Raw genomic sequence first — 24,291 nt, 5'->3', positions numbered from 1 at the left:
TTATCATTTTGTATCTAACTGAGTCTCATTATGTATCCATGGCTGGTCTAGAATTCTGAATGTTAACCAGCAGCCACAAACTCAAGAGTTCCATCTGCCTCTGCCTCATGAGTGCCGAGGACTGTGGTACACCGTGCACCACATTGTCCAGCAACTGTTTAGGTTTTGTAATGGGGAAAAGATGGAAGATTACAGTGAAAGAGGAACCACAGAAGGGTCATCTGCCAAGCCTGCATCTCCAAGGGCACAGATCATGCCTGAAGGCCTCTGTGAAGAGTGGGGGCAGAAACTGATGCTGACAACAATGGCAATAACCGTGTTAAAAATGGTGACGTCGGGCCGGGCAGTGGTGGCGCATGCCTTTAATCCCAGCACTTGGGAGGCAGAGGCAGGTGGATTTCTGAGTTAGAGGCCAGCCTGGTCTACAGAGTGAGTTCCAGGACAGTCAGGGCTATACAGAGAAACCCTGTCTCGAAAAAACCAAAAACCAAAAACCAAAACAAAAATGGTGACGTTGGGCTGGAGAGATGGCTCAGTGGTTAAGAGCACTGACTGCTCTTCCAAAAGTCCTGAGTTCAATTCCCAGCAACCCATGGTGGCTCACGTAATGAGATCGGACACCCTCTTCTGATGCTTCTGAAGACAGCTACAGTGGATTATTCCAGAGCGAGTTGTGCCTGAGCGAGCAGGGCCAGCAGAATGTCCTGAGTTCAATTACCAGCAGCCACATACATGATGGCTCATAGCCATCTGTACAGCTACAGTGTACTCATGCACATAAAATAAAAGCAAATCTTAGCCGGGCAGTGGTGGTGCACACCTTTAATCCCAGCACTTGGGAGGCAGAGGCAGGCGGATTTCTGAGTTCAAGGCCAGTCTTGGTCTGCAGAGTGAGCTTCAGGACAGCCAGGACTACACAGAAAAACCCTGTCTCGAAAAACCAAAAAAAAAAAAAAAAAAAAAAAAAAAAAAATGGTGATGTCAAAGTGACTAGGCACAGAACACTGTCGCTGTAGACGCCGGAAAGACAGGAATGCATTTCGGGTAACTAGTTCTCATAACGATACATTTTAAAATACTGTTTTATAAAAAATAAAGTTTGTTGTTTTGTCAAGACAGAGTTTCTGTGTGTAGCCCTGGCTATATTGGAACTTGTTCCGTAGCCCAGGTTAGCCTCTAACTCAGAGATCCACCTGACTTGACTCTGCCTCCCAAGCGTGGGATTAAAAGCCTGTGCATTGCCACATCCAGGGTGTCAAGTTATAGTTTTTTAAAACATGAATTTTGCTCTACTAATTAAAAACTATGCTTTTAATTTCTTTTTTTGTTGCTGTTTTTTTGTTTTGTTTTGTTTTTCGAGACAGGGTTTCTGTGTGTAGCCCTGGCTGTCCTGGAACTCACTCTGTAGACCAGGCTGGCCTCATACTCAGAAATCTGCCTGCCTCTACCTCCCAAGCGCTGGGATTAAAGGTGTGCGCCACCACTGCCCAGCTACTTTGAATTTTTTAAGAAATTAAAAGTTTAAGAAAATTTCCTGGGGCTAGAGGGATGGCTAAGCAGTTAAGAGCACTGGCTGTTTTTTCCAGAGGTTCTGAGTTCAATTCCCAGCAACCACATGGTGGCTCACACCCTTATTTAATCATATGTGATGCCCTCTTCTGGCATACAGATAGAGCACTCATACATAAAATACATACATAAAATAAACAAATCTTAAAAAAAACCCTTTTTTCTTCTCTGGGGAAAGGTCAGCAGTAAACATCACATTAACTATAAATGAACAAATGTCTGGTTCACTGCAACATCATTTGAAAGACACCTCTGACCAGTTGGTGGTGGCACACACCTTTAATCACAGAACATAGGAGGCAGAGGCAGGTGGATCTCTGAGTTCAAGGCTAGTCTGGTCTACAAAGAGAGTTCCAGGACAGCCAGGGCTACACAGAGAAATCCTGAGTGAATAAAACAAAAGAAATAAAACAAAGAGTTTATCTTGGATTATAATCCCAGAGTGGGGGCTGGAGAGATGGCTCAGTGGTTGGGAGCACTGACTGTTCTTCTGAAGGTCCTGAGTTCCAATCTCAGCAACCACATGGTGGCTCACAACCATCTGCAGTGAGATCTGATGCCCTCTTCTGGCGTGTCTGAGGACATTGGCAGTGTATTTACATATAATAAATATGTAAATTCCCAGTCTGGGGGGCGGAATCCCAGAGGGCATCATGTTTCTTATGGTGGCTCAGTCATGGTGGGAGGAACAGAGAGTTGAGAGAAGTTACACATTCTCAAGACCTCTCCATACAGGATGAACTTGACACCCCCATTTCTCACACTCTGGCTTGGCACTGGGTTCTTCTCAAACACTGCACACATTAACTCCTAAGTCCTTAATACAATGTCGTCAGGGTCACAGATATGTTCTTGAGTTGAAAACATTAAAAGGATCTGGGCAGTGGTGGCGCACACCTTTAATTCCAGCACTTGGGAGGCAGAGGCAGGCAGATTTCTGAGTTCAAGGCTAGCCTGTTCTTACTCTTGAATAATAATGGGACTGTAACAGGGTGACCATTACAAAATCAAGGCCAGCAGTGACTGCATAGTAATCTCAGGGGCAACATGACCCAGAGTGACAACAGCTTTCCAAAAACAGATTAGTGTGTGTAGAGAATGACAAGAGTATGTAAAAATAACTTATTTGTATTATCTATTTATGTGTATTATTATGAGTATTTTGCCTACACATTTTATCTATGTATCATATATGTGCCCAGTCAACACATTTCCTAGGACAGGGTCTCTCTACATGGCTGTTGTCTTGGAACTAAGTATATAGACCATGCTGGCCTTGAATTAAGAGATCTGCCAGCTCCTGCCTCCTAGTGATGGGGTTAAAGGTGTGCATCACTATGCCCAGCCAAGAATAATTTCTTTTTTACATATCCATTACCTTCCATGGCTTTTCTGGGATTGGTGCATCTTCAATTTCAGCATCAACATCATTACTGTGGACCCAAGTGTCATAGCTATAAAGCAAATTAAGCAAGCAACAAATTAGAGCCAAGTCTCTTGATTAGAAAGACTATTCAAGCAATAAGGATATGTATTAACAAATATTATTAAAAGATTTTTAGTAAATTGATGATCCAGAATCATGGATAAAAGAATTTGCCACACAAGCCTACCAAACTGAGTTCAATTCCTAGAACTCATATACAAATAGAGGAACTTAATTTGCAAAGTGTTCTCTGACCTCCACACATGTTCATGGTATGAGTGCACCCATCCTCACACACACATTATAAATACACACAGTAATAATGCTTTAAAAATATACACATTTGTTTCATCACTGTCAATAAAACTGAACCAAGCCAAAAACTGCCTGAATTAGTTAAAAAGAATTCTAAATAGATGCTGCCCACTGCTCAAAACAACCCTAAAACTTAGCCTTCTTGTCATTACTATCACTGGGTATTTGTTTTCTCTCATACCCAGCCCTCACCCCTTCAGTCTCCATTGCTAGTTTGTAGTTTCAGCCATATTAAACATCATAACTAACAAACATTAAATATTAATATTAACAATATCTTTGATATTAAACAACATAAGAGTACCTTTAAAAAATATTCTTGGGGCTAGAAAGATGGCTCAGAAGTTAAGAGCACTGACTGCTTTTCAGAGGACCTGAGTTCAATTCCCAGCAATGACATGGTGGCTCACAACCATCTGTAATGGGATCTGATGCCCTCTTCTGGTGTATCTGAAGACAGTGTATTCATTATATAAATCAAATAAATAAATAAATAAAAATGTTTTCACTAATATTAAAAAAAATTCTCTTGGTGATCAGGCTTTCAAAGTCATACTACATTTTTTAAGTATTACATCTGTACCTTAAGATAATCTGAAACTCAAAATCCCACAGGCAGTTCTACATTCCATAGCTAGTGTGGTGAACTGTTCCAAACCAAACACACTTTGGTTCCAACTGTACCTTCAAAGTACGTTCAGAGTCAGACCTCCTCATCGCTCCACTCCTCTCATTTCTCCACACTCATTTCCTACCCTGACCACTGCTTTCCCAAGAACGGAGGTTTTCACATACCAACAGAATAAGCTTTTCAAAGTCAGCACAACATTCTACAATTCAAATTTTCCAACGACTCTGAACTGGTTGGTTTTTGATTTAAGACGATTTGACATAGAAAAGGGTCATCTGGAATGAGGGAACCTCAATTGAGAAAATGCCTCCATCAGTGGATCAATGCATTGAATTCATACTTGAATGAGATATTACGACAGACAGACTAGAAGGAAGAAATTGTGTTCAGCAGTATCCTCCACAGGGACACCATGGCCTTACATCTTCTTGTATGTCTCTGTGACCTGGGTGCTACCTCTACTTCAACACCCCTGACACCACATTGCTCTGGCATACAAGCATACAGTCATAGACCAAGCAACCGGGAAAAGGTAACCAACTCTGTTCAGAAAATAAAGATCTCCTACACATGTGGTGCATGTATCTCACATGGTTTTTTGGCTTTTTTGTGACAAGGTTTCTCTGTGTAGCCTTATAGGCCAAGCAGGCCTCAAACTCTGTGCTGGTTTAAAGGTGTAGCCACCATTCCTGGCTGACATAAATCTTTATGCCACAGCATTTGTGAAGACAAGAGCCTAAAGGCTCCAATCACAAAGTAATGGAAAAGAAATAGTAACATGAATTAATCCTAATTTTCCCAGTAAATACTGTACACTTCCAAATTCCACTAGAATATCATACTGCATTTCATAAGTATATTATTACATGTATGTATTTGAATGTTAAACGATGTAAAACACTTAAGCCTAAGCATGTGTAAAGATCTGGATTCAATCCCTCACCCACTCCTGGAGGAGAGGGAGACAGACAGACTATAAAGAGGGAGGGAACAGGCAATGCTTTTAATCCCAGCCCAGGGGAGACAGTGGGAGATAAATAATTGTACTGAGTTTGATGCCAGCCTAGCCTACATGCAGGTGAGCCAGGACTACATATTGAGAACCTGTGTAAAGAGGTTTATAAATATAAATTTTAAATAAAAAAATAGAGATAAATGGAAATGTGGAAATGTATGGTGGTAGTACTTGCCTCTAATCCCAGCAGAGGCAGGTAGATCTCTGTGACTTTGAAGACAGCCTGGTCTACAGACACACACACACACACACACACACACACACACACACACACACAGTCTCAAAAAACAAACCAACAAAGGGATGGGATGCTAATAGATCTCATCCTCACAGCTATAGGCATATGCGATTATCAAGACCAACATGACCAATCACAAGCTGTTTAGGATTACCTGTCTGGGTAGAAGCCCCAGTGCACCAGCACCTGCTTATCTCTCCTCATCACTGGCCTCAGCCACTCCTCTGAAAGAAAAAGTATCAAAACAGGACCTCAATTTAGTTAGGATTAAAAATATATATTTAATTTTATGTGCATGTGTGTCCCCAAGTGTCATATATGCATACAACATATGTGCAGGAACCCAGAGGTCAGACAAGGTGTCTGGGAACTACAGTCACAGACAGCTGAGAACATACTTGTAGTTACTGAGACCCAAACCCTGGTTCTCTTCAAGAGTAGGTAAGTGCTCTAAATTTTAAGTTTTCAAACTGAAACCACTTGTCAGATTAAAGGGACCTTTCTGGAGCTAGAGCCATGGCCAGTCAATAAAGTGCTGGCCACCAAAGTTCATATCCCAGTACTTAGATAAAAGCTGGGAGGCGGGAGAGCTGGGTCAGTTTGAGAGCACATGTTCAATTTGCAAATAACCCAGACTCAATTCCTAGCACACATAAACTAGCTCACAACCATCCATAACCCAAGTTTCAAGGAAGACAACAGGCACATACAAGATGTACGTAGATGCATGCAGGCAAAACATTCATACACAAAAAGTAAAATAAATAAATCTAACCTAGAAAGTAATAGCATTAAGGTGAGTGTGGTGGTGCATGCATATTCTCAGTACTGGGTGAGTGGAAAAAGGGTGACCTCTGAAGCTCACTATCCCGCTCATCTTGCCAACGACACAAGGGGCTATGAAGTTCATTATGAAAAACTGATACAAAATGTTGAAGGGACTGGTGGCCGGGGGCGCAAGGAACAAGAGTTTGAAGTAATAAAGTAAAAAACAGAGTTCTGAAGATGTAGAAATAAAGTAAAATAAGAGAGCAATATTCCAACTCTTGTAAGCAGCAAGCAATGTGGAAACAAAGTTTTACAGTAGCAAGCAGCAACTTCAGACACTGAGAAGTTCCACGGAAATCCAAGGACATGTTGTAAAAACAAAGTTCTGGTTGGTCAGAATGTTGAGGCAGAATGACCAGGCCATTCTGACTTAATTAAGTAAGGTCAAAAACAAAAATGACCGGTAGTCGCAATGACATTAATGTCCACAAAAAACCGGGTGGTGGTAGCAGCTCACAACAACCCCATATATGGGGCAGACCCCATTTCAGCTCCAGGGGACCTAACACCCTCTTCTTTTGGCTTCTAACCACCTGTATTCACTTGTACATATTTCCATATAGACATAAGCAATTAAAAATAAATCCTGGGGCTGGTGATATGGCTCCACGAGTAAGAGCACTGACTGCTCTTCCAAAGGTCCTGAGTTCAATTCCCAGCAAACACATGGTGGCTCACAACCACCAGTAAGGAAATATGACACCCTCTTTTGGTGCGTCTGAAGACAGTTACAGTGAATTATGCCAGAGTGAGCAGGGCCGGAGAGAGCGGGGCCGGCATAGGTCCTGAGTTCAAATCCCAGCAGCCACTTGATGGCTCACGGCCATCTGTACAGTTACAGTGTACTCATACACATAAAATAAAATAAATTAAAAAAAAAATCCTGAGGGTCGGGTGGTGGTGGTACATGCCTTCAATCTAGCACTTGAGAGGCTGAGGCAGACAGATCTCTGAAATGTAGCCAGCATGGTTTCCAGAGCTAGTACTAGGACTGCCAAAGTCACACAAACACGGCCTCAAAAAGCAAGCATGCAAGCAAACAAATGTTAAGTCTTCAAAAGAAAAAAAAAAAAGAAAGTGATCACAACTCAGTGTCTAACTCTGCCTGCCTGAGCATACGTGTGCACAGCAACTTCCTCTTTGTATGATCCTACTACAGGTCCAAAGCAATGGACAAACTAAGCACAGACAACATGTGGGTGCTGGGTCTCTCTCCTTCTACCATGTTGAGTCCCAGGGATGGAAATCAGGTTACCAGCCTTGGCAACAAATACTTTTAAACACTGGCCCACCAACAAATCTCTGGGCTCTCTAAAACTAGTGAAAATTGCCTTAGGACCCTGAATTTACTCCCAAAAGACTGTGCCAGCCTGCTCAAAAGCATGAGTTCCAAGATAGTCAAAGTCACACAAAGAAACCAACTTAGAAAAATAAAACAGAACAAACAAAACAAAAAAGACAGGATAGAAATTTAAAATACCGCCAGGCAGTGGTGGCTCATGCCTTTAATCCCAGCATTTGGGAGGCAGAAGCAGGCAGATTTCTGGAGACCAGAGGCCACCCTGGTCTATAGAGTGAGTTCCAGGACAGCCAGGGCTACACAGAGAAATCCTGTCTCGAAAACAAAAACAAAAACAAACCAAATAAAATAAAAACAAAAAGAAAAAGAAATTTAAAATACTGAGTTCTAGGATAGCCATGGATATATGGAGAGACCTTGTCTTAAAACAAGCAAGCATAATCCCAGCACCTGGGAGGCAGAGGCAGGCAGATCTCTAAGTTCAAGGCCAGCCTGGTCTACAGAGTGAGTTCCAAGCAAACAAAAACCAGAAATTAAAAAAAAACAAACAAAAAACAAAACAAAACAAAAACCTAACATATTAAGAAACTGGAAAGATAATGAAAAAAATATAACCATTTTGTCTTTTCTTAGCTGTTTTATTTTGTTTTTGTTTTTGTTTTTTTGACAATGTTTCTTGTGTACCCCCTGCCATCCTAGAACTCTGTAGAGCAGATCGGCCTTCCACTCTCAGAGAGCGACATGCCTGCCTCTGCCTCCCAAGTGCTGAGATTAAAGGTGTGCACCACCACTGCCTGGCAAATTAACTGTTTGTTTATTAACAGATGTATTCAAACACAAATGAGAGGAGCTGATGATAGATAACTTGAAATATCAAATCAAAGGGAGGAAACAAAACAAAGTGAGTTAAGTCTCAGGGATTCATGAATACTTTGAGCAGATCAATAACCCTGCAAAGCAGTAGCATTTGGAAGGCTGAGGCAGAAGAATTTCATGTCAAAGACAGCATGAGTTACACTGTGAGATCCTTAACAATAATAATAGAGAAAAAAAATCCCATTGCTTTGTTACTTTGAATCACAGCACCATTTTCACATAAAAACCAATTCACATAAGCTGAACATCCTCTGGCCTCTACAAGCACCCTGTGAAATAAGGAAGGGTTCCCATATGGATACACATAACACACCAAATAAATTTAAAAACTGAGAGAGAGAAAAAAATAAGTAGGGGTGCATCATGGAAAGAGAATAGCTGGGAGTGTAGCTCCGTGGGTAATGGGTCCTAGTCCTACACCCACTAGCACATATTCTTAACATTCCAGAGCTGAAGGCACAAAGGCCTCAAGGTTAAGGTGCTCTTGGCTACATAGAAAGTTCAAGGCCAGCCTGAGGTATATGGAACCCTGCTTCAATTTAGAGAGATATCCAACCAGAGTTTACTGAACTCTGCCTCAGATATCCCTGTATTATTATTATTATTTTTTTTTTTTTGGTTTTTCTTTCTTTCTTTTTTTTATTTATTTATTATATGTAAGTACACTGTAGCTGTCTTCAGACACCCCAGAAGAGGGCACCAGATCTCATGGATGGTTGTGAGTCACCATGTGGTTGCTGGGATTTGAACTCAGGACCTTCCCAGCTCTTAACCGCTGAGCCATCTCTCCAGCTCCCTTTGGTTTTTCAAAACAGGGTTTTTTCTGGATCGCCTGGCTGTCCTGGAACTCACTCTGTAGCCCATGCTGGCCTCGAACTCAGAAATCTGCCTGGCTCTGCCTCCCAAGTGCTGGGAATAAAGGCGTGCGCCACCACTGCCCGACGATATGCCTGTATTTTTATCAGTTCACAACAAACATAAAATTGGTGTTACATGAAAAAAAAAAAATCTAACTGGTTAGAATACTGACCTTTCTAAAAGAATCAAGTGATCCAATCTCAGACTAACATAGAAAACAAGGAACTCTATGTTAAATCGTGGTATACTTATGTAGACATTTTTTAGAAGGTTACATTATTTATACCCTACGGTATGAAGAATGTGTTAAAGAGCTTACAACCAACAGCTAGCTTCAACCAACAACCTACTTACCATCCTCTTGTGAGGAAGGATATGGATAAATATGGTGGGAAGCTTTTGACTTCTCATCAGTAAATGTCCCCTGAAAAGCAAATAAATAAGGAACATAAAAATAAGGCACATGGCAAGCAAACCATTAGGTGTGGATACAAATTCTTTAAGAAAAAGAAAAGCATTTTTAAAAAAATCATTTTTGTCAAGCAAAGGAATAGAAAATAACAACAGAAAATAGTGTTTCTAGATATTCAAATACAGACAGATTATTCTTTATCAAGTGTTTCAAATGTCTGAGTTTTTAGAAAAGATTTGGGATATTTGTATATACTTTATCAACTATCATTAATCCAAAACCAAGAAATTCTCTTAAAAAAAAAAAAAATCAAACTTATTGAGGAAGATGTTAGCATTCAAAATGTTGTGCCTTTACCAATAAAATTATTTCACGGCCCTCATAAACAATGAACATGGGAAGAGTAACTGTAAAGTGTATTCGCCTTGAAAAAAATATAAAGTTTTAGCCATACCTAGAACCTAAGAACTTGGGAAAATAAGAGGTTAGAGAATTGAAAGCCATCCTCAAATATACTAAGTTCAAAGCTAGTCTAAGCTACTTGAGACTGTCTTGACAAAAACAAACACAATGCCCCCACCCAAGTTACAAGTGTGCAGATGCAGCCTGTGCTGGTTTCCAGCTCTCCACCCTCTTGCCTTACTGTCCAGCACGAATCATCATTAACTGACATGAAGTCTGGCACATAAACTGGGGTTACATCAATAACAGGTGGGGCCCTTAAACCAACCACAATGTACACTGTTGCTGCCACCGTATGTCAATGTTGAAACACTGCTCTGAAAATTAAGGGTAAAATATGGCTAGGCTAAAGGCTACTAAATATACCTTAAAAACAAAACAAAACAAAACGAAAAACCCCTCAAAACCATTTAGACTAACAACTGCTCATTCTGATTGTTTGTTTTTTCCGGTTTTTTTTTTTCAAGACAGGGTTTCACCGTGTAGCCCTGGCTGTCCTGGAACTCACTCTGTAGACCAGGCTGGATTCGAACTCAGAAATCCATCTGCCTCTGCCTCCCAAGTGTTGGGATTAAAGTAAAGGCATGCACCACCACTGCCCAGCAACTGCTCATTCTTGATACTAAACAAGTATTCAATTTTAAGTAGAAACTCAAGGCGTCCTCTACATTTCTCTTTGAAAAATGAGTATTTACTCATTATTCCAAACCAATAAACATAATGACACTTTATCAGCAGAAAACTAAAATATAAAAAATTTAGAACTATCTAAAACAGTTATCTGCCTCATAAGTAAGAACTTCAGACTCACTGGATTATCATTTCTGAATGGCTATCAGAAAGGTGGAAAAGGCCAGGCAGTGGTGGTGTACTCCTTTAATCCCAGCGCTTGTAAGATAGAAGCAGGTGGGATTTCTGAGTTAGAGGTCAGCCTGGTCTACAGAGTGAGTTCCAGGACAGCCAGAGCTACACAGAAAAACCCTGTCTCAAAAAACAAAAAACAATAAACAAAAAAAAAAAAAAAAAAAGATTTTTGTAGGGCAAGCACCATGCCTCAGAGGTTAAGAGCACCCTCTGCTGTTACAAAGGACCTTAGTTCCCAGCATCCTAGTATGAGCAGTTCCAGAAAACCTGATGCTCTTCTAGTCTCAACAGGTACTCTCATATACAAACATTTAAAATTAATAAGTAAGTCTGGCTCAATGACATAAGCCTTTTATTACCCCAGTACTCCAGAGGCAGACAGATTTCAGTGAGCTTAATGCCAACCTGTTTTACACAGTAAATTCCAAGCTACCCAGAACTACATAGTAAAACCCTGCCTCAATAGATTGATTGATTCAGTGTTAGCCATTAACTCATTTAAAACGTATCTGGGCTGGAGAGATGGCTCAGTGGTTAAGAGCACTGACTGCTCTTCTGGCGGTCCTGAGTTCGAATCCCAGCAACCACATGGTGGCTCACAACCACCTGTAATGAGATCTAACGCCCTCTTCTGGTGGGTGTCTAAAGACAGCTACAGTGTATACATAGAAACAAAAATAAATGTTAAAAAAAAAAATGTTCCAGCCGGGTGGTGGTGGCGCACGCCTTTAATCCCAGCACTTGGGAGGCAGAGGTAGGCGGATTTCTGAGTTCGAGGCCAGCCTGGTCTACAAAGTGAGCTAGCTCCAGGACAGCCAGGGCTGTACAGAGAAACCCTGTCTTGAAAAAACCCAAAAAAACCCCCCCCAAAAAACAAACAAGCAAACAAACAAAAAGGTCCAGTGAAGTTGTGATGACTACTGTTCATAACTACAAGGCTAGAGTAAGTTAAAACTCAATACAAAAGACAAGTATTATGTGAAGCCCTGGTTTTGAACTCCAGTAGCACCTAGAAGAGCTTATGAAACCAACTAGGAAATCTAGTATCTCTTTCAAGAGTATCCTTGGAAAGTAATCACTACACCTTATTTAAAAAATAAGCTAGTCATAATCAACATTATAAAAATAAGCATTACCTCTAGAAATATTTGTAGAAATAATACCTAATTTCAGCTAAAAAGCAAAAACCATCTGGTTAATTTGTTCTACTTGTGGCCCTTAACAAGCACAGGAAGTTAAACTCCACGTGACTATCACGTAACAAACACTCTGAGAGAAAAGGTTAATTTGTTGAAAGCAGTAGTATTTACTCTACAAGAGGAGGATATCCAAGCCCCACCTGACAACACACCGTACTATTTATACACTACATAATACTATACTGTGAAGGTTTGAATATGCTTGGCCCAGGGAGTGGCACTATAAGGGGGTGTGGCATTGTTGGAGTAGGTGTCCCTTTGTTGGAGGATGTGTGTCACTGTGGGGCTAGGCAATGAGACCTTTCTCTAACCATGTGGGAACCAATCTTCTAGCATCCTTCGGAACAAGAACTCTCAGCTATTCCAGCGCCATGCCTACGTCGAAATTGCCATGCTCCCACTTTGATTATAATAGACTGAATTTCTGAACCTGTAAGCAAGACCCAATTAAATCTTATAACTTATAAGAGTTGACATAGTCATAGTGTCTCTTCACAGCAATGAAACCCTAACTAAGACATATACTATTTCTGTCTTTGGAGAGTATGTTACTTGTGAAAGGTTACAACATCAACAATTATCGAGAGAAAGCTTCATCTATACATAAACTATTTGCTTTTAAAGCATGTAAGATATTTTACTTAAAGCTAAGACACATTTTTTTACAGCATGAAAAAAGGAATGTTGATTCACGAGGCTTCTGAATCAGCAATTCTGGACATTAGTGAAACACCATTATAGAAATGGCCGTTAATTTTTTTCAGAAAATGATCTTGTACCTTGTACCCCACTAAGCCTATTATGTCTATCATGTCTATTACCTGATGCCGTTTGATGATATCTTTCAACTTGTTAGCCAACTTCAAGTCAATGTCTGGGATGAGGTAGATGTTAGGTCTAGTCAGACAGTTGCTCTGAGAAGACAAAGACATTTTGAAATTCAAAAGGATTTCTCTTGTTATTAACTTTTTTTGTTTGTTTTTTTCGAGACAGGTTTTCTCTGTATAGCCCTGGCTATACTGGAACTCACTCTATAGACCAGGCTGGCCTCGAACTCAGAAATCTGCCTGCACTGACCGCTCTTCCAAGGGTCCTGAGTTCAAATCCCAGCAACAACATGGTGGCTCACAGCCACCTGTAATGAGATCTGATGTCCTCTTCTGTGTATTTACATATAATAAATAAATCTTTTAAAAAAATGAAATAAAAATTAAAAAAAATAAAAATTATAAATTTCAAAACAGGCAGTGGCAGGACATATCTTCCATCCTAGCAACTGGGAGGCAGAGGCAAGCAGATCTCTGAGTTCAAAGCCAACCTGGTCTACAGAGTGAGTTCCAGGACAGTGGGCTACACAGAGAAGTTCTGTCTCCAAATCAAAACGCACAAATAAATAACTCCAGCAACACCAGCAAACCATGACATAGAAATACCTGTCAGTGGTGCAGCTCATGCTAGCTCAAGCTCCAACATCAGCACCATAAAACCCCTTCTCCTGCCCCAAAGGAAAAAACAAAACCGAAACACTTGGAAACAGAAATTTAAGCATTCTTTTTTTTTTTTTTTGAGACAGGGTTTCTCTGTAGCCCTGGCTGTCCTGGAACTCACTCTGTAGACCAGGCTGGCCTCAAACTCAGAAATCCACCTGCCTCTGCCTCCCAAGTGCTAGGATTAAAGGTGTGCGCCAGCACCGCCAGGCTTTTTGCTGTTTTTTTTTTTTTTTTTAACCATTCTTACACTCAAATTATGATATGATCCAGAGGAATGCAAGTATTTATTATAAAACCATAACACAAATTTAAAGAAAATGACTCCATAATAAAGTCACCATTAGGAAGAGTGCTTAGAGTGCAGAGAAGCAGAACAAAACCAGCGGGCTGTGGTAGTGCATGCACCTATCTACCCCCAGCACGCAGAAGCAGAAACAAGAGGATGTCAATGGCCTATCGATCCACGCACTCTAGGGGTCCACAGTAAGAAAAATGACTCAAATATTGAAGTAAATAAAGAGAAATATCGCACATGCCTTTAATTCAGTACTCGGGAGGCAGAAAGAAGAATCTCTTTTCAGTTCAAGGGCAGCCTGGTCTACATAGTGAGTTCCAGGAAAGTCAGGACTAAAAGAAACACTGTCTAAAAAGTAACAAAAGAAAAATTTTGGCTTGATACTTATAAGTCTTAAATAACCAGATCAATTACAGCTCTAATCCCAATACACATTAAAAACAATAAAATTATGTATTCCAACAAAGTCTCTCTTTCACAGTAGAATAAAGACAGCCTTAGAATTATTAGTATATTAGGATGGGCTGTATTGGCGCACACCTTTAATCCCAGCTGTTGGGAGGCAGAGGCAGGTGGATTTCTGAGTTCAAGTCTAGCCTGGTCTACAGAGTGAGTTCCAGGACACCCAGGGCTATTTAGAGAAACCCTGTCTCAAAAACAAAACAAAACAAAACAAAACAAACAAAAAAGAAGTATATCAAAGGGTGAAATAAACTTAGGTTGAAGTAGAGACTTATGCATCTAAATTTAGGAATAGGGACTACTGAGGCAGAAATTTTAGGCTAACCTGGGATTAAAGAAGCCCTATCTACTATGTGACAGATGGGAAAGAGAAAGACTGAGGCAAAGGAGAAGGATGGGACAGGGACAACAAGGTCTAAGTCTCCAACTTACCTGTACCAATGTTTTCTCAATGTTCATGAACATTTCAACATTACGATCCATTCGGGATGGATTTTGAAGATCAAATCTCCTCCTAACAGAGGAAAAAAAAAAAAGCTTTACTAAGTTTATCTTCAGCCTTGAACATGTGGAAATTGGGAAGTGGTGACACAGGACTTTGGTCCTAGCACTTGGGAGGCAGAGGCAGGAGGATTTCTGAGTTCAAGGCCAAGCTGGTCTACAGTGTGAGTTCCAGGACAGCCAGGATTATACAGAGAAACCCTGGCTCAGAAAAAACAAAACAAAACACAAAAAATAAAAACAAAAGGGGCGGTGGTGGTGCTCGCCTATAATCCCAGCACCTGGGAGGTAAAGGCATGCGGATTTTTGAGTTTGAGGCCAGCCTGGTTTACAGAGTGAGTTCCAGGACAGCCAGGGCTATACAGAGAAACCCTATCTCGAAAAACCAAAACCAAAACCAAAACAAAATAAAAATAAAACAAACAAACAAACAAAAAACAAATAACAACAACAGAAAACCAAGTGGAAATTGCATTGTGGAACTTAACTTAAATGAATTAAAAAGGTTTAGAAAGCTAGCCCCAAAGATGACTCATCCACAGAATTCACAGTGGAAGAAAAGAACAGATTCCCAAGTTGTCCTTGACTTACACACAAACAGACACACGTTAAAAAAATAGTTAAATATTCTTTAAAGACATACCCCAGTCAAAACAAAGTACCAATGTTATGAATTCCTATTTTCCTTCAATCTAAGATATATCACATGATATAGAAAAATTAGTTCACAAGGCTGGGGACATAGTTCGTGACAGAATGCTCACCTAGCATATAAAAGGGATTGGATTCAACCCCAAGCACTACAAGGCAAGAAATGTAATGGTATTCTACAGATTTAATGACAGGGAATCACATATGCAAACACAGAAATGTTCACTCGTTCACTCACACCACACACACACACACACACACACCATATTGTTTACAGATGGCAAAATGGTTCAGCAGTAAAGATGTTAGCTGAGAAGGCTGACAACCGGAGTCCCATCTCTAGGACCCTCATGGCAGGTGAACTGACTCCAAAAGTTGTCATCTTACTTCTACATGAATGATGCCTGTGCCCATGAGCACATACATAAGAACTTTAGTTACAGTGCTGCTGAGCATGGTGGTGCACGCCTGCAATCACAGTACTAAAGAGGCAGAGGCAGGCGAATCTCTATGAGTTTCAGGCCACCTTACACTACAAAAATCAAAACCAACAACAACAAAACACCCCATCTGTGCTGGCTGGTTTTCTGTGCCAACTTGACATAGCTGGAGTTATCACAGAGAAGGGAGCTTCAGTTGAGGAAGTGCCTCCATGAGATCCAGCTGTGGGGCATTTTCTCAATTAGTGATCAAGGGGGTAGGGCCCCTTGTGGGTGGTGCCATCCCTGGGCTAGAAGTCTTGGGTTCTATAAGACAGCAAGCTGAGCAAGCCAGGAGAAGCAAGCCAGTAAGGAGCATCCCTCCATGGCCTCTCAGTCAGCTCCTGCTTCCTGACCTGTGTGAGTTCCAGTCCTGACTTCCTCTGGTGATCAACAGCAATATGGAAGTAAGCTAAATAAACCCTTTCCTCCCCAACTTGCTTCTTGGTCACGATGTTTGTGCAGGAATAGAAACCCTGACTGAATGTTTCTATTCAGAAAAACAAAAAGGAATTTTAGTTATTTTACAAGACAGAAAGTATGACCACACAAATGGGCGCCACAGCACATGTGTGGAAGTCAGAGAAAAAAGTGGTTCAGAACTCTGCAAAGCTAAGCCAATCTCACAGGCCTGGGTAAGCACCACAGCAGGTGGCTTACAACTGCCTGCAACTCCAGCCCCAAAGGATATGGTGCTCTCTTCAGGCCTCTCTAAGACACCTACACTACATGTACACCCCCCAGAGACCTATATACATAACCCCCAAATAAATACATATACATAAATAAAAAATAAAATTACAATGTTAATTTTTCAATAAAACACGTTAAAATTATATTCTAAATTCCAAAACATGTATGTATTTCCAGTGTTTGAAGAGTTAATGCAAGGGCCTGCCAGAGCAAGCAGAGGTCCAAAATTCAATTCCGAACAACCACAGAAATGCTCACAACCATCTGTATATACAATGTACTCATACATAAAATAAATAAATAAAATCCTTAAAAAAAAAAAAAAAAAGAGAAGAGAAGTTACTGCAGGAATCAATAATGAAAGAGTACTCAGTGACAGCTTTCTTATCCTAGGAAACAGCTACCAAAAAGCAGATCCATCAAAGATTCTACAGTCAAACTTTAAAGGTAAAATGCAAAATTCACTAAGATTGGGTGGTGGAGATAAAAATCAGTAAGGAGTTTCCAATGATAATGGTAAGGTATGAGACCTTAAAATCCAAAGGCTTTGTTAATGTAGGGAACAAAGGGTGGAAAAAGCCTGGAGATACATGCTAGAAACAGGTATTTGCACAGGCAGAGAGACCTGTTATACTTAAGCACACAGAAGTTACTTTCAGCTATAGGTATGAATTTAAGAATAAGAAAGTTGTGGGGCTGGTGAGATGGCTCAGCGGGTAAGAGCACCGACTGCTCTTTGGAAGGTCGTTGAGTTCAAATCCCAGCAACCATGTGGTGGCTTACAATCATCCATAATGAGATCTAACGCCCTCTTCTGGTGTGTCTAAGAGGGCTACAATGTACTCATTTATAATAATAAATAAATCTTTAAAAAAAAAAGATTAAAAAAAAAAAAAGAATAGGGCTGGCAAGATGGCTCAGCAGTTAAGAGCAAGCACTGACTGCTCTTCCGAAGGTCCTGAGTTCAAATCCCAGCAACCACATGGTGGCCCATAGCCAACTGTAAAGATCTGACGCCCTCTTCTGGTGTGTCTGAAGACAGCTACTTATATATACTCACATATAATAATAAATAAATCTTAAAAAAAAAAAAGAGTAAGAAAGTTGTTTTGAATCTTTGTTACACAGTATTTGAAAGCCTACATTAAATAAAAAAGCAGCATTAAAGTATGCTATTTAACAGATACATTCCTTACAACTTAAAAGACCTAAAGTATCTTGGTGCTAAAAAGTCAAGTTGTAGATGACCACTCCTCATGGACAACAATCGAGAACTATTTTTCTCGGGAAACAAATTTTATATGTTCCGTTGGCCTCAAAATCACCATTTGGCTGAGGATCCTTAAACTCCTCATCATCCTGCCTTGTATTCCGCATGCTGAGGTTATAAACCAGTACCATGAGAGACATCTTTGAGCACTTTTTTGAAAATAGATTGAATATCGGATAAGTTCAGTATAAAGTCTATTATAAAGAACTGAAATAAAAGTCTAATTTTAAAGATTTATTTATTATTTATTTTACGCATATGAGCACACTGTTGCTGTCTTCAGACACACCAGAAGAGGGCATCGGATCCCATGGCAGATGGTTGTGAGCCACCATGTGGTTGCTGGGTATTGAACTCAGGACCCCTAGAAGAGCAGTCGGTGCTCTTAACCGCTGAGCCATCTCTCCAGCCCCAAAAGTCTAATTTTAAAATGGGAATAAACCCAAATGGAAAGAGCATACAAATGGCTAACATGCAAAAAGCTTAATATCCCGATCCATCAAGGAAATAAGACTCAAAATGCAGTGGGATGTCATCCCATCTGCCCTAGTCAGCAGCATCAGCTGTCACCTGATGACCTCCGGTCATTTAAGACAGTCTCCATTCAGAGATAGCCCAAATCAGATTAGCCCATGGCAATGTCTGCGAGGAATTTTTAAATTAATGATTGTTATGGGAGGGCTGGCTTTATTCCTGCACTGACTTCTCTCAGTGAAAGACTGTGATCTAGAAATGTATACCAAATAAACTTTCTGCAACCTAAGTCCATTCTGGCTAGAGGTGATCACAGTATGGTGGCTGAGTGAGAATAGCCCCCACAGCCTATGTTCCCAGCTAGTGAAATGACTTTACTGGAGAGGGTGTGCCACTGGGTGTGTGGGGTTGTAAGGTTTTAAAAGAGGACACCAGACCCATTGACTCTCTGCACCAACTGCCTGACAATCAGCATGGAAGGTTCTCTGTTAGACTGCTCTAGCACCATGTCCACTTCCCATGACAAGCATGCAAGCCCCCATTCAAATGTTTTCTATAGAATGGCCTTAGTCATGGTGTCTCTTCACAGCAATATAATGGTAACTAAGACACACAGCAACAGAATGAAACTAGATCATCTTAATTACAAAGATTATAAAGGAAAAAAATAATGGGATACTTGAGAAACAGAGCTCTTAAATCATTGGCAGAAATGTTGATGAGGCTGAACCAGGTAGCTCAGGACTACATCCCAACTTTTCAAGATTGAGCCATGGTGGTTTAAGTTCAATGCCTAGCCTACAGAGTGTGTGTGTGTGTGTGTGTGTGTGTGTGTGTGTGTGTGTGTCTGTGTGTTAGACTAACAACTTTAAAAAAAATATTTTTGACGGCTGGTGAGATGGCTCAGCAGGTAAGAGCACTGACTGCTCTTCCGAAGGTCCTGAGTTCAAATCCCAGCAACTACATGGGCTCACAACCACCTGTAATGAGATCTGATGCCCCCTTCTGGTGAGTCTGAAGACAGCTACAATGTACTTATATAAAATAATAAACAAATCTTTGGGCCAGAACAAGCAGGGTCTGAGTGAGCGAAGTTGAGCGAAGTTGAACGAAGCAGGGCCGACAAAAGGGAGCCCAATTCAATTCCCATCAACCATATGAAGGCTCACAACCATCTGTACAGCTAGTGTGCTCAGATACATAAAATAAATAAATAAATCTTTAAAAGAATATATATAATTTTAAGCAGAGACAGGGAAGAGGTGTGGCTTAGCAGTAGAGCACTAGGCAAGCATGCTCAAGACCCAAGCATGTTGAGTCCGCAGCAGTAGAGAGAAAAGGATAAGTGAGTTTATCAACCATTCAAAGAAGTATATGTTCTACCTTGGTTCAAGGTTAGAGTCCAGCATCAGGGAAGACAATGCAGGAACTGAAGCAGAGATCATGGCTTGTTCCCTATGGCTTTAGTTTTGTTTTCTCTCTCTCTCTCTCTCTCTCTCTCTCTCTCTCTCTCTCTCTCTTTTTTTTTTGGTCACGTCTGGACTGTCCCCAAAGTGGGCCTTTCCATACCAATTTAAAAAAAAAAAGCCCTACAGGCTTACTATAGGTCAATAAAATGAGTATTTTCTCAATGAAGGTTTTTTCTTTTTAGCTATCTCTAGCTTGTGTCAGGTTGGCAAAACAAAACAAACAACAACAACAAATAACAGCCGGGCAGTGGTGGCGCACACCTTTAATCCCAGCACTTGGGAGGCAGAGGCAGGCAGATTTCTGAGTTCGAGGCCAGCCAAGGCTACACAGAGAAACCCTGTTTGAAAAATCAAACAAACAAACCAATAACCAGCATGGTATAGCTCCTTGAAAAATTAAAAATAAATATACCATAAAATACAGCAAGCTATACATATGTCATTACTGGGTATATGCCTCGTATACTGGATATGTATGTATGTATGTATGTCAATAGTATAACAGCTCTCATTTTTACTGCAATCCTATTTACAGTTAGCCCAGATATGGAAAAACCTACTACAAGGAAGACGAATCAAAGAAAAACAAAATCATACTATGAAAGCTACCAAAAGGTTGATAATAAAAAGCCAGAATTGGCAGGGTATGGTGGTGTAATTCCAGCACTCTGGGGGCAGTAGCGGGCATGTTTTGAGTTTTAATCCAAACTGATGTATATAGGGAGAGTTTGAGGCCAGCCAGGGCTACACAGCGAGACGCTGTCGGTCTCAGACAAACTCCTCAACCTCACACACCAGCACTGCAGTCTTCAACTATATCCATCTCCAAAGAACCCAAAACCAAAACATGGATGAAAGACAGAAAAAGAACTAAGGAACACTTGTAATGCTTATGAGTACTATAAAAATGTAAACAAGAGGGACCAGAAAGATGGCTCATGGTAGTTACCCCTCACACCTGGAAAGCTGAGTCACATCCAGATGAACAGAGGGAGCCCACTGCACACAGGATGTCCTCTATGTGTATATTATATACATACACGTTTTTTGAGAGGATATACTTTTTTTTTTTGAGTCATAGTACAAACACAACAGTCAAAAAGAAAACTGAGTGGAAGATGCTGATGTGTTAGAACAGCGGCTCGAGTCTGGACACGGCACACTAGGCCTAGACAGTTCCACGTGTGAGAGAGACAAGGTGGCAGCGGAAAGAGGGGGAGTGGCGGTGTTCCCTTATATATATGGATAATGAGTAATGCAGGTAAAGGTGGGAGGTGAACCAAGTGAATTCTGGGAATATGGTGGCTGTTGTCTTGGGAACAGGTCTGTGGGATGCACTGTCACCTATGTGATGTCATAGGTTTGGGAGGTTCTAATGCCAACCTATGCACCAAATTTGCAGAACAAAAAACTAAAAAGGAAGCAGAGCCCAGGAGTCCATCAGTGCAGACAAAAAGAGCATGAGGTGGTATGCAACACAGGACAGTTCAGGAGGTCCTGAACTGCCTTGACCTCCCACGTGCTAGGATTATGGGCACATAAATTAAAAGATGCCAAAGAATAAAGAAATAAATCAACAGCTTGTAATTTCATTCAAACTGAAAATTCATTAAATCTGTCTTATAAAGTTAAAATATTTACTGAGAAATTGTTTTAGATTTCTACTTTTTGTTGTTCTTACATGTGTATCCCTGTGTGTTGGCAGCTCAGGCCATAGTACATGTGTGGAGACTATTGGACAAGTAGCAGGATTCAGTTTTCTCCTACTACTACCCGGCTGAAACAACAATCTTAAGGAAAAAAATCTTAAAAAACTTCAAATAGTTAAAATTTATTAAAAAGAAAAAAAAAGGCCTTACCTCACCACTGACACAAATATTCTTACAGAATCCTCTACATAAAAAGAATGATCCCACATCAAGTATCATCATCACATCAGAACATAAAAATTAGTTAAAAACTTACCAGCCCTGCTCATTTTTGTACTTGTAAGCTGCCCCAAGAATGTGACACAAGGTGCCTCCAGCTTTGAAATCCATGAAACATTTTGCCTAAAAACCACAAATTGCACAAAAGAATAAGAAAAAGTTCTGATAACATCATTCATGTTATACTTAAAACTTAAAAACTCCTATCTGCTAAGAAAAAGTCCTACCAGTCAACTAAGCACGCTGCCGGGCCTCCTCTATAAGTCTGGCTTGCAGACACCCTGGCTAATCTCATGCTCACTCTGTAGCCCAAGGAAGCCTTAAACCTGACCTCTGCCTCCTAGTAACCTGGATTTCGTACTTCAACACAGGTCTAGCTCACTGTGCTGTTTTTTTACTTTTACCTTAGTTATTTGTGTTTTTTCGAGACAGGGTTTCTCTGCGTAGCCCTGGGTAACTTGGAACTCACTCTGTAAACCACACCAGCCTAAAACTCAGAAATCCGCCTGCCTCTGCCTCCCAAGTGCTGGAATTAAAGGCGTGCGCCACCACCGCCTGGCTTCCCTTTTTAAAAAATAGGCTCTCATGTAGCTCATGTTGGCCTCAAATGAGCAATGCAGCTGAGACTGACTTTCAATTTTAATCTTTCTGCCTCCATCTCATAAGTACTGAAGAGACAGAGGAATGAGCTACTACGAGAAGCGAAAAGGAAGGCATTTTTTCACCTTTTAAAATTATATTTACAGCTGGGCAGTGAGAAATCCTACTTCAAATAACCAAAAAAATATACAAACAAATAAAATCAAATCCCATTTAGGAGGCTGGAATGGTGGCTCAACACTTACTACTTTTGAGGTTGCCAGTACCCAAGTGGCAACTCCTAATTAAAACTCCCAATTCTAGGTGTGTGAGGCTGTCCTGACTTCTATAAACCCTGCAGTCAAGCACACAAACCCACACTCAAGACACACAGCTATATAAAATAACCAAAAAAAATTTAAGTCTTTTAAAAGTGAGTAAATAAGCCGGGCGGTAATGGCGCACGCCTTTAATCCCAGCACTGGGAGTCAGAGACAGGGGGATTTCTGAGTTGGAGGCCAGCCTGGGCTACAGAGTGAGTTCCAGGACAGCCAGGGCTACACAGAGAAACCCTGTCTTGAAAAAACAAAAACAAAAAAAAAAAGTGAATAAATAGTTGGCAGGAGGGACCTAGCAGTGATGCATACCTTTAATCCCAGCACTCAAGGCAGAGGCAAGGAGTTCTAAGGCCACCCTGATATACAGAGTGAATTCCAAGACAGCCAGGGCTACAAAACAGAAACTATGTACCAAAAAAATAAAAACAAAACAAAAATTAAAGTATCAATGCTGTTAACTATTTTTATCATGCAATTTCCTTTTACAGAATCACAAACTAGAAAAACCTTTCATTTGAGAAAATGTTGATTTTGAGAGGAAAAGAAAAACATCTGATCGTCTGGCCCTCAGCCATGAATTATTTTTAATTATGGCTTATGACTAAAAATATTCTCCTCTAATCAGTCAATCCTTAGTAAATAATGGCATAGTTCCCAGGAGTTAAAATCCCATGTCTAACAGGGCAGTGGTGGCACACACCTTTAATCCCAGCACTTGGGAGGCAGAGGCAAGTGGATTTCTGAGCCAGCCTGGTCTACAGAGTGAGTTCCAGGACAGCCAGGGCTACAGAGAAACCTTGTCTTGGAAAAAAAACAAAAAGAAAAAAAAAAGAAAGAAAAAGAAAAAGAAAAAGAAAAAAAAAAAAAACAACCCAGTTTAAAGCACCCTGTAATGTCATTTTGGGTGAGGACACCTACAGGTTCACAATTAAGAATAACAAAAATATGAGAATCATATTTTAAAAAATAAATACCTCCTTCGTTTTTGTTTCTAAGACAGGTCCTGGCTATCCTGAAACTCACTACATAGACCAACCTGGCCCTGAATTCAGAGATCCAACTGCCTCAGCCTCCCAATGGCTGGGATTAAAGGTCTTTATACCAGACTTTAAAAAATCAAAACCAAATAAAAAGCTTTATTCTAATGTCTAAGAAACAAAAAGTACTTTATATATGCACAGATTTTACTTTAAATCATGTGACATTTGATAAACTACACTGAATACTATGTTGCTGTATATATTTTAGATTTATTTTATGTGTAATGGCATTTTGCCTGAATTTTGCATACCACACATAGAAATACACATAAACATAAATGAAAATTAAAAGTACAGTCATTTAAAAATTCTTATTAGTTGGGCGTGGTAACACACAATTTTTTTTAAAGACTTATTTATTTCATGTATGAATATATGACATTGTATCCCATTACAGATGGTTATGAACCAACATATAGTTGCTGGGAATTGAACCCAGGACCTCTGGAAGAGCAGCCAGTGCTCTTAATCACCAAAACATCTCTCCAGTCACGTTGACACAAAATTTTAATTTCAATACTTAAGAGGCAGAGAGACAGAGGCAGAATCTTTGAGCTCATGGCCAACCTAGTCAACAGAGTGCATTAAAGGATAGCCAAGGATACAGAGAAACTCTTGTCTAAAAAAAA

At 40.4% G+C, this 24,291-nt stretch overlaps 1 protein-coding gene across 1 annotated transcript in view; it reads right to left on the bottom strand.

Annotated features, from left to right (window-relative positions):
- Smarcc1 (SWI/SNF related, matrix associated, actin dependent regulator of chromatin subfamily c member 1) overlaps positions 1-24,291 on the bottom strand; it is a 100,341-nt gene that overhangs the window by 71,071 nt on the left and 4,979 nt on the right. The window contains exons 3-8 of the mRNA XM_031345624.1: positions 21,743-21,828; positions 14,673-14,754; positions 12,815-12,907; positions 9,411-9,480; positions 5,349-5,418; positions 2,948-3,023 (exon numbers count right to left, since the gene is read on the bottom strand). Coding sequence (XP_031201484.1) covers positions 2,948-3,023; positions 5,349-5,418; positions 9,411-9,480; positions 12,815-12,907; positions 14,673-14,754; positions 21,743-21,828 — 477 coding nt within the window. The remainder of the gene's footprint in view (positions 1-2,947; positions 3,024-5,348; positions 5,419-9,410; positions 9,481-12,814; positions 12,908-14,672; positions 14,755-21,742; positions 21,829-24,291) is intronic.

The sequence above is a fragment of the Mastomys coucha genome, unplaced genomic scaffold, assembly GCF_008632895.1.
Source record: "Mastomys coucha isolate ucsf_1 unplaced genomic scaffold, UCSF_Mcou_1 pScaffold23, whole genome shotgun sequence".
Lineage (NCBI taxonomy): Eukaryota > Metazoa > Chordata > Mammalia > Rodentia > Muridae > Mastomys > Mastomys coucha.
Note: the sequence above shows the minus strand (reverse complement) of the source record. Positions and strands in the feature narration are given on the sequence as shown.